Consider the following 18427-nt stretch of genomic DNA (forward strand, 5'->3'; position numbering starts at 1 on the left):
CTGCAAAGAAAACACACTTTAAAAAAAATTCAGAGAGGCGATGCACAGACACCCCGCAACCCAGCTGGTCTCTGCTTATCAGGCATTGAGAGCGACGGTCCTATTCGCTTTCAGTCTCACGGAAACCTTAACTCCTTTAGTGGGCATGGCCCCCAAGGAGCGCAGGTGTGTGCACCTGTGGTTAAAGGTGTCAAGGAGGAGCCTCATCTCTTGGAGCAGGAAGTACAGTGCCCCGCTGGTGGGACAGAAGGAAAAGCCCTGGGGCTGGGAAATCTAGGGGTCTGTAGCAAAGCTCCACCCATCAGGAGCTTCAGGATAAAATGGGCAGGCTGGAAAGATGGAAGTTGGGATGGGAAAGCTGTTGTGTTGAAGGAATCACTCCTGGAGCAAAGGCAGGACAAAATACGGGGTGAGAGAAGGGAGGGCCAGGGATGAGCTGAGTTTGCCTGGAGTCTCAGGGGAAAAGCGGAAGCTACAGCTCGCTACCCGCTGTGCCCCAGCTTCCCCGTGCGAGTCACCGGCGGCTGGCGTTGAGCTCTAGTCCCTGAAAGTATTGGGGAGAGGAAGGGAGAATACAGCGTCCCAAGCTCCCAAGGGAAGGGAGGCACGCGAGGTCAGATGGGGTACACCCCAACTGCGTGTATGTTGGGTGCGGGGGGGCACAATCTCCGCTCTCCCGGGTGCCCCAGCCCTGGCGCACGCCTCCGCCCCCGCGCCCCCCTTCGCAGGCGCGCGCGAGGCGCACCCCCCTTCCCTCGGCGGCGCCAAGCGCGCGCCCGGCCCCCTCCTCCTCCCCTCCGCGCCTCTCCTCTCCCGGCAGAAAGTTAGCAGCGGGGAAGGAACTCGGGGCTGCAACAGCACGCGGCGGCGGCGGCAGAGGCAGAGGCAGAGGCAGGAGCCGCGGCGGAGCCGGGGAAGCGGGGGCGCTGCAGACGGAGCAGGTGCAGCCGGCGGGTCCGCGCGCCCCCCTCGGTCCCCTTACCAGAGGCTGAGGGGGGGACGTGGGGGGCCACCCGGACTCCGCGAGCAGAGTGGGGAGGGGGGCCATGCGGCCGGGCTCCCTCCCGGCGCAGCGGGACAGCGGCCAGGGCCGGGGGCGCAGCGGCGTCGCTTCATGCAGCCGGGGCGGCTGGGCAGCGGCGGCGGCGGCGGCGGGGGCGGCGGCTGAAACCATGTCCGGGCAGCGCCGGGGGCTGCCGCCGCCGCCGCCGCCGCGAGCCGGGAGCCGCGATGGCCCGGTGGCCCGCACCTCCTCCGCCTCCGCCTCCGCCTCCACCTCTTGCCGCGCCGCCGCCGCCCGGCGCCTCTGCTAAGGGGCCGCCGGCGCGCAAGCTGCTTTTTATGTGCACCTTGTCCCTGTCTGTCACCTACCTGTGCTATAGCCTCCTGGGCGGCTCGGGCTCCCTGCAATTCCCCCTGGCGCTGCAGGAGCCTTCGGTCACCGCCGCCGAGCCCCCGCCGAGCCCGCCGCCACCCTCTCTGCCGCCTCTCCCCGTGCGCCTCGGCGCCCCCTCGCAGCCACCCGCGCCGCCGCCGCTGGACAACGCGAGCCGCGGGGAGCCGCCCGAGACCCCTGAGCAGCCAGCCGTCCCCGGGGCCGACGGCTGGGGGCTGGCGAGCGGCGGCGGAGGCGCCCGGGACGCCTGGCTCCGGACCCCGCTGGCCCCCAGCGAGATGATCACGGCGCAGAGCGCTCTGCTGGAGAGGGAAGCTCAGGAGTCCAGCACCACCGACGAGGAGCTCGCAGGCCGGAGAGCGGCCAACGGGAGCGTTGAGAGGGGCGGCGCCGTCAGCACCCCAGATTATGGGGAGAAGAAGCTGCCACAGGCACTTATCATCGGGGTCAAGAAAGGAGGGACTCGCGCGCTGCTGGAGGCGATCCGAGTACACCCGGACGTGAGGGCGGTGGGCGTAGAGCCGCACTTCTTCGACAGGAACTACGAAAAGGGGCTGGAGTGGTACAGGTAGGACCTTGGGCTTGGCGGGATGGGGGAGACCCGTCGGAGAGACCGCGGGGATAGCCACCGCTTTCCACGCCCTTCGAAATCCAGACACAGTCCCGAGAGCCCTTAGTCCCCGCGAGGGCTCTGCGGACCCTGGCAGTGTTGCTCAGGGGGAGCGGCCGAGGAGAGGGCTGCACTACAGCTAGCTAAAGATCACTTTAACTCAGGACGAGGGGAGGAGGTGTCACCCTGTCCTGTCGTGCCTTAGGCTCCTTATCCAAGGAGGTGCTTTCTAAATCTGCCCAGCTCCGAGCCCGGGAATCCCCAGCCCTCGTGCCTGCGTGGTGTTTCCTAACCCGGGCTCTTGCGGGGCTGTGGGACTCAGCGTTGGAGGAACGCTGAGAGGTGAGACAGGATAGCGAAATTGACTAAGGGGCTTTGAGATCCCCTGGAATCTCTCAAAATCACACATTTACGTGGCTGGAATCCAACTTTGAGTATGTTCAGGTCAGAGCAAAATGAATAGGGAACAGTTAAAAAGATGAAGCTGGCGTTTTGTCTTTCCAGTAAAGACAGGATGTTTCCCACCTGCATAACTTGCTGCCCCCCTTGGCTGAGTGAGCACCGGCCTGATTTGCATCGGAGCCTCAGTATCTGCGTGACAGTTGGTGCCCTGAGAGTTTTCGTGCCTTGCACAGTGGTGCCCTTCCTGATCTGCACCTCCTTCGCAACAGATTGGAGCTTATGTTTTGTGAGATGTTCATCTCCCTCCTCTCCCACCGTCTGCGGGTAGTTGACAGAAAGGAAGAAGACAGCACGAGAAAGTTAAGTGCAGGTGAAATAAACTAATAGTCCAGTTTTCTTGCCAGCCATAATGTTAAAAACAACACCGGTGCAGATGCCCAAAATGCAAACCTCTTTTGCTTTTTTTTTTTTTTCCTTTCCCTCTTTCCTCCCGTTTTATATCTTTCTGGAAAACAGACCTGGCTGGCTGGCCTCATCTCAATTGCATTTCAGTAATTAATTGCAATTGTCAAACAGAAACACAGGCTTTGTCAGTTGAAGTGATGTTATCATAACAGAGCCAATAGGTAAAACAACGATTGTTTCCTGACGGGTCACCTTCCTGTGGAAGAGATGTGCTTTCGAGGTTTAAATCATAGCCTCGGAAAGTTTTAGAAATAACTTGACTTCAGAAATATATAATAAATGTGTATATTGTGATTGATTTCTTCCACTTTTAAAAATATGCCTTATGCTTTAAAAGCTTGAGAGAAGTACACTTAGGCATAAACATTCCAGCACATTACACTGAAACAGCAAATGTGTCTGTTAATGTCTTGTCTGTTTCAACAGAGAGAACTAATTGCAGTATTTTAGGAGGCTTCAAACAGCCCCTTCCAATCAAAACATAAAACAGCAAATGCCTAATTTAACTGGAAAATCACTATTTATAACATCACAAGCCATGACTTCCAGTTTGTGATTATAATTAAAAAGGTGTTAGGATGATTAATGCAACAACAGCAAAATAAAGAAGGGGTATGATGTCTGGAAAGGTTTCAGTTTTTTAATTGTGGGTTGTAGGAATGTTCCAGTTTCTTCTGTGAAGTAGCTTTGGCCCAATGAGGGTAACTGTGGTTTGTTTGTTTCTTTTTTTTTTTTTCCAATTCTGATTTTAATGCTGTGTATCTTGTGAGAAGTGTCAAAAGCACCTTGAGGGGAGGCATAAAGATCAAATCTTTCCACCATGTGTTTGGGTTGCTTTGTGGTAGTTGGAAATAAAGAAGAGAGTGCTTTATTTGGATGATTTAAAGTTAATGAAGGGTATGTGGTGGAATGTGTACCAGGAAGTCCCATTGTAGGGTCTGGATAATTTTCTGGATGAAAAGATAGAAGATGCCAGATTTTCCTATGTTCTGTTGTACTGATGCTGGGAAGAGAAGGCATATGAACCACCTTGCTGTCATGACATGACTACTGAAGACAGTATTCCAGTGCTGTGGTACTCCTAGCCTTCTGCTCCAAAACAATGCTTGCGGTATTTAGGGCTCAGTGTCAATATTTGGTAGCCACTCATAAAACTGTTAAACTGAAGAGATGTGGATGGAACAAGATTCCCTTGATCCTCTCTTAAGAGGACCATGCACTATCTCTGTGTCCTGATCTCCCACCTGGCATCTTGGCCAGTGGTGCATATTCAAAGTGCTGGACAAGAAACTCTTAAGAACAAGCTTCCTGCCAATACATGTCTATCTAACATAGAGGAATAATTAGCCACCTAAACTTGGTTGTCAAGAAGACTCTTAGAAACCCCTTGGACCCACGGGAGCTGAGTGTGCCGGGACTACCTTAGACAGCTCTCCAGTTCATCATAGACAGCAGTGCTTTGAGGCATTTATGAGCTTTTCATTAGTTCCATCTCTTCAGACTTTCTCCTCCCTCCCTCCCACGCAGGAAGAGGGCATGGCATCCTCACTATATTGTAGAAAAGGAAACAGTGGCATTGATTCAAACCACTAACAGAAACCTTTCCTCTTGGTTTAAAATCTGAATTTTTTAAATGGTTGCATTTGTACTTAAATGGTATAATTCCTTCCCATACCAGGTATGCTGACTGGAATCTATTTGCCTTATTAGAGATCCACAGGTTAATTAAAGGTTTTGATTTTTTTCCCATATTTATTATTATTTTTTAAAGTGTGCTTCCATAGCCTACTAATTTTGCAAGTGTTTTTGTGTTTTTAGTAAGAAGAAGAGCCAAGAAGAAATTGGGGCTGCGGGCTTGGGGTGTACTCATATAACTAAGTAGCCCTAGCAGTTTTTTTCCTCAGTGTCACTCCAGTTATCTCTAAATCTGGGTTTTGCTTTGTTCCTATGCTGTTGATCTAATGTGATGTAAAAACACATTTGAGATTAGAACATGTGCATCAGATTTTCAGGGCAAGATTGACTAATGGATTAGGATGACTATGTTAAAGCTATGGGGAAGCAAACCTCACTTGGTGGATTGACACAGCCAGTGATTAATAAATCGGTGAGATTAAACCCTCCACTTCTTTCTCCCTCTCCCTCCCCAAAAAGGGGCAAAGCCACAATGCACCTTTTCAGTATGAGCGGATACAAGCTGTCTAGGCAGAGACCTTAAACTCTTCTAAGTAGGACCTTGGGCCAGGCCAACTGGTTGCCACTGCAGAACTCATCAAAGTGACAGAGATGACTTGAGCTGTTTCCTCCCTGGTGGCTGTACAGTCACCGTGACCACTTTACATTGGAAACTACTCCACTGCAGGGTGATGGGAAGTGATTCTCCGTGGTTTTAAGTTGTCTTCACTGTCAACAGTTAATCCACGCTTCCCATTGGCTAGGGGAAAGTAACTCAGCAAAATGCTCTCAAAAGTCATGCTCATGCTACCTGGAGGAAAGTGGTCAGTGGGTAACAGCGTTATTTGCACAGGGTGTTTTGGAGAGAGAATGGAGGGGACTAGATGGCACTGGAGTTTATGGAATGCCAGCTTTGGGGCAGTTGGTGCTTTGTGGATGTGTTATCCTGTGTGAGTGTCATTATGATGCTGTGAGCTAAATAGCAGCACTTCCATCTTACAGGTCACTCCGAGAGGGTTTTAAATGACTGGCTCACAGTCACTTAGCTGGTCAGTGCCTGAGCTGAGGTTTGAAGGCACAGCTGTCTAATGTCAAAGTGCTGCTTTCTTCCCCCGTACCACACCGCCACACAAAAGTACTGGAAAGGTCTTATCCTTTGTTCATTCAACAAATATTTAATAAATATTTGTCATGTGCTCAGTACTGTGTAGGTGCTGGGGATTAAGTGGTGACTAAGACAGGTGAAGAAGCACCTGTTCTCCTGGAACTGACATCCTAGTGGGAGGGTAGAGGAGACAGCAAACAAACCAGCCAAAAAATACATAGTAAAAATTCTGTTGGGGATAAAGCCAATAGAAAAATAAAGTAATTTATGTCCCAGAGCTCCTTTGTCCAGTATGAGAGGTACTATCTGCATGTGGCTATCGAACATGTGAAACATCCAAATTGAAATATGCTGTAAGAGTAAAATACACAGAATGCTAAAGTTCTCATTCATAATTTTATATTGACTATATGTTGAAATTATAATACTTGTAAGTTAAATAAACTATTATTAAAATTAATTTTACCTTTTTTTTTTTTACCTTTTAAATGTGGCTACTAGAAAATTTAAAATTACCCTTGTGACTCACATTATATTCCTATGTAGGGTAATGCTTTTTAAACTTATGGTGCAAAAAGATCACTTGGGGATCTTGTTAATATGCAGATTCTGATTCAGCTGATCTGAGAAGGACCTTGAGATTTCAAATTCTTTAAAAGCTCCCACGTACTGTTGCTGCTAATCCCTGGACCTTACTTTGAGGAGTACAGGGTCTAGTAATTAGGGTGTGTGTGTGTGTGTGTGTGTGTGTGTGTGTGTGTGTGTGCTCGTGCACTCACGCTTGTTCATATGTGTGCATATGTGCTATTTTAAATAGGATGATTAGGAGGAACCTCTCAGTAGGGGTAATGTAAATGATCTTCCCATGTGAAGATCTAGGTGAAATTTCCAAGTATCAGGAAACAGCAGGTTCAAAGGCCCTGAGGTGGAAACAAGCTTTGTGGCTCTACAAAGTGTTCTTTCATTATTCTAAAAGCACTGTCTTTGTCACTGGACAAAACTGGGTTCAACACCTGACTTTGGAAATTACAAGTTGGATGATCTTGGTTGGGTAACATATTTCACTTCACCTAGCTTCAGTTGTTTATCTGACAGTAATTCTTTCCTTGTAGGATTGTTGGGAGGAATAAATGGAATAATAAAAATGAATGTATTTTTCTAAATGAAACGAATATCCTAGAACAGAAATCCAAATGGAGCTGACTACTGGGTTTTTCCATTTCTCAAATCATTTTGGTCTCATATGCTTTACTTTGTGTCATAGCTATCATAATATTGACTGAAGAGTCTCTTATTTGGGATGGTTTGAGAAAAGCCCAGTAATGATTTGGCTTTGCATTTAAAAGGCCTAACCTTTTAAACCAAAGGTCACAAACTCAGATACCCTCAGGACTCATGTGACCTTATAAATGAGTGAGATAGATTAGGTGGGGAGAGACTAACGCACCTATGTTCTGGCTGAAAGGGTAGCCACTGCCCCTCACTTCCAACTACTCTTTTCTAGGTGCAAATGTGACATCAGGTTTGTGAGATCTTCCACTTTGTATGACAACCTGGAAATCCAGGTTTTGATGTGAAATCTTTTGATTTTTAATGTTGGCAAGAGATTTAAGTTTCTTAAAAGCCCTGTGTGGGCCAACACTGTGGGACAAACAAAATACATCTGTGGGCTGGATACAGCCAGCTGGCTACCAGTTTGTGACCTCTGGTTTAAACTCATTTCAGAAAGCAACTAGCATGCCCATACCCTTTGCAGTGGTCAGAATTGCAGCTTACGTGTGCCATTTTAGTTTAGAGATTTTTTTTTACCCTTTACAGATTTTGGAACAGCATGGGGAAAATACCTCCTTGGATATATTGCAAAAACAACAAAAAGAGCTTGATGTAAACAAGAACATTGAGGCAGAAAAAAAACTTCACAGCTACATTTCCCTTTTGTTCTCAGTTAACATTCTCTTGAAGCTGGGAACATTCTCAGTTTTTCACTCATTAATCAAGAATACCCATATTTGATCTACACAGATAACTTGCACTTATAAAATAGATTCTGGTCAGGTGGATTAAGATCTTAGAGTCAGAAAAATTGGATTCCAGGCTTGGCTTTGCTACATACTAATTCTATTAGACATCAGGTTACTTATATTAATCTCTGTTTCTTAGGTGATGAGGCTATATTATCTCCATAGGGTCCATTCACTTAATAAAATCATTTGGATCTAGAACAACTTTATGTATTAAACTCTTCAGAAAGAGGATGCTAGTAGAATAGAAGCAACATAGTTTGGAGCATGTTTTATATCTCTGAGCTAGAAGATATTGCATATTCATTGTGTGACCTTGAACATATTATTTAATGTCATCACTTAGCCTCCATTTCTCCATCTGCAGAATGGCTTAATATTACCACTACCAAAGAATTACACGATGATGAAATGAAATGGCATTTAACATGCATTATATAGAGTTCATGACAGAGCAGATTTCTCTCTCCTCTTGTTTCTTCTCTCTTTCTTTCCCATTTTTCCTTTCTCTCTTGCTTTATTTTCATTTTCCTTCAATGCCTGCCTTTTATCTTGCTCATCAGTACTGAAGGCCCCGAAGAGAAAGATGTAATGCATTTTCATTTGAATATAGTCTTTTATTTCAAGATTATGTCTGAATGAGGGATTTTAAACCCTGAAGCAGCTCTTAAGTAGCTCTCCAGAGAATGATCAGAATCGGATCCCAGAATTTGGCCTATTGTAACTTGAACAGAAGGAGGAGAAGAGTCTGATTTCGGGAGGTAACTGCAGCCAGAATTCTCCACAAAGGGAATGGAGTATGGAGGTGGACAGGCTCTCTGGGTTTATACACTGACACTCTAAAGCCTCTAGTGGGAACTGATGCCACTTGCTCCAGGTAGGTCCAGAGGCGTTTAGGATGCCAGGAGCATGCTGGCCTTCAGTGAAAGCATTTGGGAATGCAGGATTGCTCTTGAAGACCCCGTGAAGCTCTCTATCTTGAGATGTGGCTGATTTCACAGGTGTTCTCCAGCTATCCTAACGTGATTTATCTTATTTTTTATTTTTGTAAATCAAACCTAGGCACTTTTACTTTTAAATCAAGTAAGGAGAGAGGTCGCCAGACTTCGGATGAATGAAACATTGCTAGAGTTGTATGTTAGAAAGTTTTAAAGGTTTTGGTTTTGCATAATGGATGCTATCTCTGAAACTGATTGAACCACCGCCCTGTTAAAGTAATCTCTTGATTCCATTGGTTTCTGTGGTTTAACAAGCTCCTCTATAACTGTCTTGGGAATTCCATTCTGAAATTATAATTCGCTAAGGGAGCCTTTCAGCTCATCTTGCTATTAATTAAAAGCAGACGGTTGATTTTTTTTTTCTTTTACACTCACTAGTTAGGATTGCCTTTCTTCATATTTTTTTTTCAACCTTTATTACAAAGCATATTTATAGGAAAACAAAGCAACATATGAATTAGGCAATATTTTGGTTGCAAATAGAAATTGAACTTGTAAATGAAAATTGCAAAATTTTTACTTGCAAATAGAAATTGAACTTGCAAATAGAAATAGAAATTGATAGAAATTGAACTCAAACTTTTATAAACAATAAAAGAAAATTTATTGCCTTAGGTGATCGAGAAGTCTGGGAGTGACTGGCTTCAGGAAAAACTGGATCCAGGGGCTCAACCGATGTCACTGGGCCTCTGTCCTTTTCCATTCTTTGCCATCCCTGTCTCTACCCTGCTTCGTTCTGAGATAGGCTGTTTTGCTACATTTTAGGCCAGATCATAAGAAGCAATACCAGACAAACGTATTTTATGCTCATCAGTCCTTTTGGAGATACATTTCTTAAGAGTTTCTGTAGGAAATTCCTGGAGATGCATTTGGCTCAGGTTAGGCCATGTGCCCGTTCCAGAAACCGTAACTGTGTGGTCCTCTAATCAGGCCTGGGAGATGTAGCCACCCCTTTGGCTTGGGTTGGTGGTTGGAGTAAATAAGCAGGTTAGCCCCACTGAAACCATATGGAATGTGGGGGTCAGTTAAACCAGATGTCCCTTATACATGTAAAGATCCTTTCTGGGATAGTCATATCATCTCTCTAATCTGGTATTTTTACTGGGAAGAGGTAGAAAGGATTAGCTTGGGGAAGTTCAGTGTACTTGTTATGTAGGCATTCATTCATTTAAACATGTGTTGTCAAGTGTGTGTTATATGCCAGGCTCAAACATGAACCAATTATGGCCAAGGAGCTGAAAGAGTTTATAGAGTGGAGAGATGGACATGTGAATGATTACACAGCAAGGCAATTTAAGTCTGGACAAAATGGGGTCTATTTCAAGAATGGAAAGATGGTTCAATCTTGGGAAATTTAATAATGTGATTTACTGTTAGTATTGACAAATGAGAAAAATCCTGTGCTTTATTCTAGGTGATAAAAAAATACTTGATAAAAATAAATATCTATTCCTGATTTTTAGAACAGGCTGCTATTAAACTAGTATCATACCCAAAGCCAGCATCTTCTTTAGTTAGGTGACACTAGAAGTATTCCCATTTAATTCAGAACAAGCCTGGAATGCTCATTATCATCAGTGTTATTTATCATTCTTCAGAAATTATTAGATGATGCAATTAGATGAGAAAAAGAAGAAGGGTAGAATTATTACTATTTGCAGTTAATTTCTACTTTTTTTGGGAAAATGAACCTAGGATAACCAATCCCCCCATGAATTCATTAAGGCAGCTGGTAAGGAAATGACCAAGCAAAACTTGTGGTTCTTTTATATGCCTAGGGCAATCATTTTGAAAATATAATGGGAACAATATTCTTTGTATAGAACCAACCAAAGAGACAAAGTAACTAGGCATAAATTTAGAAAAAAATGGCAAGGGACTTCTAAGAATAAAATATTAATGCTATTCTAAAAGAAACCAAAGAAGACAGGAGTAAGTGGAAAGAGACCCCTTCTCTAGGGTGGCATTTCTGTCTTTTCCTTCCCTCTCTCTCCTCCTCCTCCTCCCCTCCCTTCCTCATTTTTGTTTGTTTGTTTAATTCTTTGCTGCCTAAATTGAGATCAGGTGTGTTTGAGACTGATCTGAAAATATTGTTTTATCTAACATGACCAAAATGGTGTACTTTATGTATAGGATTCCTTTACTTCCACATTTTATTTGACAGAGGCAAGGATGGTTAAGACAACTGGTACTGTCCAGATTCATTGTGTTATGTAATACTTCCTTGCAGGGGGCCTGACTGCCTTATACTCCAAATTCAGGGCCGGTGGGATCATGATCAAGGTTGAGTTGGTGTACATTTGTCGAGGTAGGTGCACTCATGTTGCTACAAAGCAAAAAACAAATCAGGGACAAGAGATGGTTATTTTAGGATGGGACAAGGAGATGAAGATTTGGATCTGAAAGCATAACAGTAGCCGTGGTAGTAGTAGCAGCAGCAGTGGTAGACACATGCTGTACTCACGTGTGCCAGGCTCTGCTCCAAGTGTTGAATTCATTCAGGCTCCATAAGAACCTCATGAGGTAGGTACTGTTAGTACCCATGCTATACAAGTCAGGGAACTGAGGCACAGTGAGTTGAAGTAACTTGATCAACATGTGGAGTTGGGACTCAAATCCAGGGGTAGGGCCTCAAACATACAGCTTTTCTCTTTATTTGTCTCAAAGCTCTTTCCCATTGGAAGTGTTGTCTCCTAGTATCATGGAAGTAAACAAAAAGTCTTAGCATTCTCCTGCTTTGATTTCCAGTGCACAGGAGGACTGCCCTACCTATAGAACAGGCTAATCAGGAGTCTTGCCCTAACAGCAGACTGTGGAAGTAGCTTCCTTTCGGTTTGGGGACCAAGCCCCATTGCCGTTTTGAGGCCTTTTTATTCACTGTTCCCTCCTCCTGGAATACTCTATCCCCAGATCCCTTACACTACAGGCGTCTTGTTATCTATCCTTCAGGAGTTGGCTGAAATTTCAGTGCCTCAAAAAGACCTTTCCCAGCTACCTAATTTAAAGACCTTCCTTCTACTTCTGAGCTTGTTACACTGTTTTATTTTCTTTGGTGCGTATATTACTCTCCAAAGTCATCCTAATTACTTATCTCCCTCTCACTAGAAGGTAAACTACATGGGAGCAGGGATCTTGTCCCTCTTGTTCCTTGCCAATGTCCAGAACAGCGCCTGGCACCCTGTATGTGCTCACTACATGGTGGTTTAATAAATGACCAATTATGACTCAATGAATAATGAACTAAAGGAAGACCTTCTGTGTGCAATACTCTAGGCTTGTGAAAAGAAAGAACACTCACATTTCTTGGGAATTGTGGCTAAGAATTGTTCTAAGTTCTCTCACATACTATTTTTGCAAGACTATTTTGGGTGCAAGAGAGAGAAACCCACTCAAACAAGCCGTGTGGGCTAGACAATCTCCCCAAAAGGTTCCTACAGCATACAACATTATCTCATTTATTTCTTACAGTAGCCTCATGAAGTAGATGCTTTCGCATCCAAGTTTTACAGATAAAGAGATTGAGACTTTGCAAAGGCAAGGAGCATTCCCAAGGTCACACAGCAGGCCCTTGGCAGCCAGTGTCTTTCTAGTGCAACACAAGGCCTTTGGTTCCTGGCTTCTGTTGCTGTAGAGTCAAAGTTTTAGGAGAAGAGCGTGGATTATTCCTGATGGACCATCATGCTGCCTAAGTAGTTTGGATGTTTCTGTAAATGCATTATCAAAATTACATAATTGCCATTTAATAAGCAAGCCATTACCCAGAGGCCCTGTGTTTGATTTGCATTACACATGTAGGTACCTTTCCCTGTGCCTCTAGGTTAAAACTTCTGTGGGGTATTAGAGATTTAGGAGCCCCTGGATCTGAGGAAATATTTGAGTCAAACTGTATAGTACTTGGGCTCCTCCATCATAGGGCAGTTTGATCGTTTGGAGCTATGTGGTATTTTGAAAAGGAAGCTGACTTTGGCATCCCAAGTTAAGAATTTGAGCCTGAGTTCTGCCCCTAGCCTGCGTTGTGTGCATAAACAAGCATTTAGTCTTTGAGCCTTTGTTTTTTCATCTCTTAAATGGGAATAACAACCTCTAATAACTCCACAGTGATTTTACAAGGGTAGAAGAATGATTATGTGCTGGGAACTGCTTTGTCTACGCATGTTAGTTGTTATTAATCCATGCACGTTTTCATGAATTCCCCCCGGTAATTGGTTTTCTGGGATGTTGCACTCCAGGGAGTACCTGAAATACAGGACAAGCACTCTTATCATAAAGTTAGATTAAGAGGTTTAATTTACAGAAACTGTTACATAGCATGGATATCAAATGTTCTTAGGGCAGACTGCCTAAAGATCTGGAGAATTCTAGAGAACCTCAGTCTGCATAACTCTTTTCACCTGACTCATGACTGTTGATGCATCGTTCTTTTATACTGATACAACATAAAAATCTGTGGGGCACACTTGCTTCTTAGGACTGTCCTGCAATTCATGAGCTTTGGAAGGGACCAGAAGATTCTTTCATTTTGCTCTCAACTGACCTATCTTCTTTTTTTTCCTGCTCACCTTGGCTCTGTTTCCCAGGTTGGTGTATTAGCATTCCATCTTCTAGTTGCTCATCTAACCTGCTTCCTTCCTAACCCTCTGTGGTACAGATAACAGCGTCCCCAAAATGTGTCCTAATCCCTGAAACATGTGAATATACTAGATGATGTGGCAAAGGGGAATTAGGTGGCAGATGGAATTAAGATTGCTCAACAGCTGACTTTAAAATAGGAGATCTTCCTGGATTATTTGGATGGACCCAGTATAAGCACGAGGAACCTTACAGAGTAGTCCCCTCATATCCGCGATTTTGCTTTTCTCGATTTTAGTTAACCCATGGTCAATCACTGTCTGAAAATACTAAATTGGAAAATTTCAGAAATAAATAATTCATAAATTTTAAATTGTTTGCTGTTCTGAGTAGTGTGCTGAAACTTCTCACCATCCTGCTCTGTCCTGCCCAGACATGAATCCTCCCTGTCCTGCCCATTAGTCATTTAGTAGCCTTCTTGGTTATAAGATCAACTCCTGTGGTATCCTAGTGCATGTGTTCAAGTCACCCTTATTTTACTTAATAATGGCCCCAAAGCGCAAGAGTAGTGATGTTGCCAATTTGGATATGCCAAAGAGAAGCCATAAATTGCTTCCTTTAAATGAAAATGTAAAAGTGCTCAACTTGATAAGGGTGAGTACAGTATAATAAAATATTTTGAGAGAGAACATTCAGATAAGTTTTATTACAGTATATTGTTATCATTGTTTTATATTAGTAGTAGTTATTGTTAATCTCTTACTGTACCTAATTCAGAAATTAAAATTTATCATAAATCTGTATGTATAGGAAAAATCATAGTATATATAGGGTTTTGGTACTATGTGTGGTTTCAGGCATCCGTGGGGGGTCTTGAAGTAAGTTTGTCCCCGACAGATAAGGGGGAACTACTGTCAGTGGAAGGGGAGGCAGAGAGGCAGATCCAGAAGGATTCAGAAGGACTCAATCCACTTTTGCTGGCTTTGAAAATAGAGGAAGAGGCCACGAGCCAAGGAATGCAGGCAGCTTCTAGTAACTAGAGAAAAGCCAAGGATGGGACCCCTACCCACCTCTCCAACTATTAATATATTCATTTGCCCTCTTTTCTTTGCTTCTCTGCTAGAGCTGTGCTAGCTTTTTGAGAAGCTAAACATGGTCCTGCCTTAGGGCTTTTGCACTTGTGGCTTCCTCTACCTGTAATGTTTCCTTTCATTAGATAATTCTATGGCTGGCATCTTCCCTTCATTCCAGTCTTGGCTCAACCATCTTATCCTCAGTGTGGCCTTTTCTTGTAATCATGTGGACTCACCTCCTAGTGGTAAGAGCTGCACTCATTGGAAAATGCTGGTAAATTGGGTGTTGCCACTGATACATACCTACATTCCATAGTTACTCCACCCCCACCTAGGTTTCTGGTGTCTTAATTTTGTGGTTCTTAAATCTCCCCCATCTGGAGAGAAGATCTAGTATTTGATCAGTGCCACAAAATGACCTTAATGTTGCTGGGGTCAAAATTTAAGAGATGTTTACGTAACTTTCTGAGCTATGGCTGCTATTTAAGTACACTGCCACCAGGTGGTGGTTATGTGACATAGGTTAAGTCCAAAGTCAGGCACTTCTTGAGATATGATGCGTGGCTCCTTGCTCCTTCCAACCTGTATTAATCCTGTATATTTTGTCCCTATATCATAAAATAAGAGGCTTTATAAAAAGTTCACTTTCAGTAAACAATAAACGAATATCAAAAGAGATGTTTAGAGCCATGTTTAAAACAAACTTAAATACAGTTGATTATTTTTTCCTTCCTTTCACTCCTTTTTGAGCCAAATTTTTTCTTCATTTGTCTTCAGATATAGAAAGAATATTGGTGGGGTGGAATTTTTCTTTCCTTATTAGCACTCCTTTGACTATCTGAATGTGGACAATGGACATACCATGTTACCATAAATATATGTTAAGGCATTTAATATTAAAAATGTTATCATAACACATATGACAGATATTAAATAGTTACCTAACTCATTTAGAATCTGAAAATTATGATTTCAACCAACAAACCCCATGACCTCACCCAGAACCACTGACTTCCTTATTTTGAACAAAACAGTGAGTTTATTCTGTGTTTATTGGTTCTTACTTGTATTCCTATGTTGAAAAAAAACATTTCTAGTTGTTCAGAACTCCATTTCAGCTATAGAACTCTGTTGGCTAGGACACTTCTGGCTATAACATACAGAAATCCCCAAAATCTGAACTGATCATGAACCAAAAAGGAATTTAATGGATCAAGTATCTGAGAAGCCCTGGGTGGGGGTTGGGGATGTCTTTTTAAATTTGATGTGGCTTAATTATGGCTTAAGCAATGTTATTAGATCTCTACTTTTGTATTCTACTGCCACTGAGGTGGTTGGCTGCATTCCCAAAACTTCTCTCCTTGTGGCTGTAAAGTGGATGCTGGCCCAATTCTCCTTCCCAAGTGCAGCTGGAGAAGCTCACCATCTTTGTCCCAGAAGTCTTTGCAGAAGCCTCGTTGTAGCTTATGGGTTCCTAGGGGTCCTGCCATACATCCATCTACCAGTCCCTATTGCCAGGGGGTGGGAGGCTTGAGGCACTGCCTCTGGAGCATAGGAAGGTGTCAGTTTCCCTGGAGGCATGATCTGGTAATCAAAGAAAGGAAATGGATGCTGATGCCAACACAACAGATGTCTATTTTGAGACTTCTCTGTTCAAATTCAATCTTTCCCCGAAGTATGACCGAATAAAATAGACGCTCCAAGTGTTCCACTGGCTTGCATGGAGCTAGAGGGCCTGGGTCTGGTAGTGTCTGTCTTCCAAGGTGGGCACCAACTAGAGCAGCTCAAAATCTTCCTCTCTGGCTCTCTGCTTGAAGATTCTGCATCTTTTTCTTTATGCCAAAAGGGAAGGAGAGAGGGAGGGAAAGTTAGAAGGAAGGCTTGTCCAGTCTCTGTACCTAAGATGTGTTAAATCCTAAAAAAACTACAGAACCTGCCCCTCAGAAATCACTAATTATTTATTTAGAATATTTTCTATCACTTCCTTAGCAACCCTTAGCAGCTGCCTAGGAAAATTTAAAGGGATTGTATATCTTACAAGAGAATTCTTCAAATAGCAAGTGAAGTCGTTTCATCACATTAAGTTTTCCTGCCCAGATTCACTTCAAGTAGAGAGGGAGAGATGATTTGGCATTTGATCAGTCTTAATATAACCACTAGAAAGCCCAGAATTTCTAGAAAATCTTTGATTCTATGCCATTTTATTTTCATTTAAGGTGAGGCCCACAATGTAGAATTAAGTGTGATTTGATTTGCTATGCTTTTGTAAGACTTTTTATGAAAATAAATCCCCATTTTGGGGAAAAAAATTCCCTTGTCAATTCTAGTGTCTTGACTTTACATATACAAAGATTGGGGTATTCTTATTAACACACAATGTTGTTTTCTTCCTCAGCTTGTGTGTAATTGTAACCCGGTGGATCTTTCTGAAGTTCCTCAGCTGCGATTCCTTGGGAGGCTTGTGAACCTTGGACCTGTTAAGCCCCAGGGTCATTTAGTAGGTCCAGGCCAATCTCCTATGTGACCCTTGAACTTCTTGAGGGCTCCAGGGCTTCAGCCTCCATTTACCCCTGCTACCTGACTGCTATCTTTTTTGCCTTGGGGTCCTTCCCACTGCCCTGTGGGGTGAGAGTCTGGCTCTTTTCTCATTCCCTTCCTCCCCCCTATCCCCTACCAGTGGGGAACTGGGAATAGTAACAAAAATACTTCTTATTGATCATCCAATCGCCATTAGGCCCATATATTGGAATGCTTCTTTTCAGAAAGAGATTTCTCTTCCTGATTTCTTGTGACTTATTTTAAGATTCTGAAGTCTTCCTCAAAATGTCTTTTATTTATTTTTTTTAAAAGGCCAACTTTTTAAATAAATAGATTATACAGGAAGTTAGCTTTTGTGATTTCTACTTTTTAGCGGTTGTGCTTTTGCATATTACACATTCTTAATAGCTAACTTCCAGTGAGTGCTTCTGTGATGAAAAGAAAACCCTAGTGCATCCTTTCTTCATCTTACTTAATCCTCACAGCATCCGCTTTTGAGTTAAGGTATTGTATTTAATGTGAAAACTGAGGCACAGGGACGTAAGAATGGTGCTCAAAGATACATAGGTCATTAGTGATGGAAACTGGATTCTAACACAGGCATTCAGGGTGCATCGTTTTAGCCACCAGGCTATGTTGCTTCTCTGAGAGAGAAGATGCTAAGGATGTCACAGCATCCAATGTCGCTACTTGAAAGTTGGGGCATCCTTCAGAGTCTCTCATACCTGTGATTCTCCGGCAACCACTTTCACAGCTGAATTCAACATGTCTGCTTCTGAGAAAAGAGCTCCTGTTGCTGCATTTCGAGGGTGTTTGGGAAGTAAACCCACATCTTCCAATGCCGTGAAAGGTTGTTGGTAACATCTGCCTGCTGTGGTTTGGTTTAAGGGTCTCAGTACTTCGGATAACTTCAGAGAGTGGTATTGATTTTCTGAGCCCTGCTGTGAACTGGCAGTTTCAGAGACCCTGTGACTCAGCTGTCCTTTCCCAACATGGGGCAGCCAAGGTAGAAGAATTGCCCCAGGCTGTATATTCTTTAAAAGGAAAGGGAGAAAAAAAAATCCCTTTAGCCTAGGCTATTTCAAGGCAGTGTGAAGGATGGAAAACAACCCTTCTCTGGCACCTTGCATAGGAATGCTTCCGACCCTGCTGCCTTGGTTGTGTGATGGCTCTGTAGGGAGGGGCTGGTGGCAGAGACACCCAGTGTTTTGGTCAGGAACACAGTGACATCATGCCCACATTCTTATTCAGTGGTGAAGATTTTTTCCTCCCCTGAGGTTGGTAGCTGCCTTTGGAAAAGTGTTTTCACGAATAGTACTTTAGCTAGAATTTTAGTAATGCTGTCACTCCCTTGTGGGTGAAGCTCTGTGACACGAACACTGCCCAGACTTTATAAAGTCCCAGGTACCTGGTTTGGAGCAGAAGAGCTTTCGAAGCCTGTTTCCTTGCTCAGGCTGACTTTATTTCTTGCTTCACTTGGCTACACCTGGCAACACACCTACGGGATTTCTTCTTGTCCTGATCAGGGCAAATTTGCCCCATTTCTGTGTCTCTATACCTGCTATTATTCCCGGGG

General features: G+C 43.8%; 1 protein-coding gene across 1 annotated transcript in view; it reads left to right on the forward strand.

Moving 5' to 3' along the window:
• The first annotated feature begins 1230 nt into the window (after nt 1-1230).
• Nucleotides 1231-18427, forward strand: part of HS3ST4 (heparan sulfate-glucosamine 3-sulfotransferase 4) — a 353140-nt gene continuing 335943 nt past the window's right edge. Inside the window, exon 1 of the mRNA XM_045542831.1 lies at nt 1231-1964. Within this exon, the coding sequence (XP_045398787.1) occupies nt 1231-1964 (734 nt within the window). The remainder of the gene's footprint in view (nt 1965-18427) is intronic.

Source organism: Lemur catta, chromosome 2 (assembly GCF_020740605.2).
Source record: "Lemur catta isolate mLemCat1 chromosome 2, mLemCat1.pri, whole genome shotgun sequence".
Classification (NCBI taxonomy): domain Eukaryota; kingdom Metazoa; phylum Chordata; class Mammalia; order Primates; family Lemuridae; genus Lemur; species Lemur catta.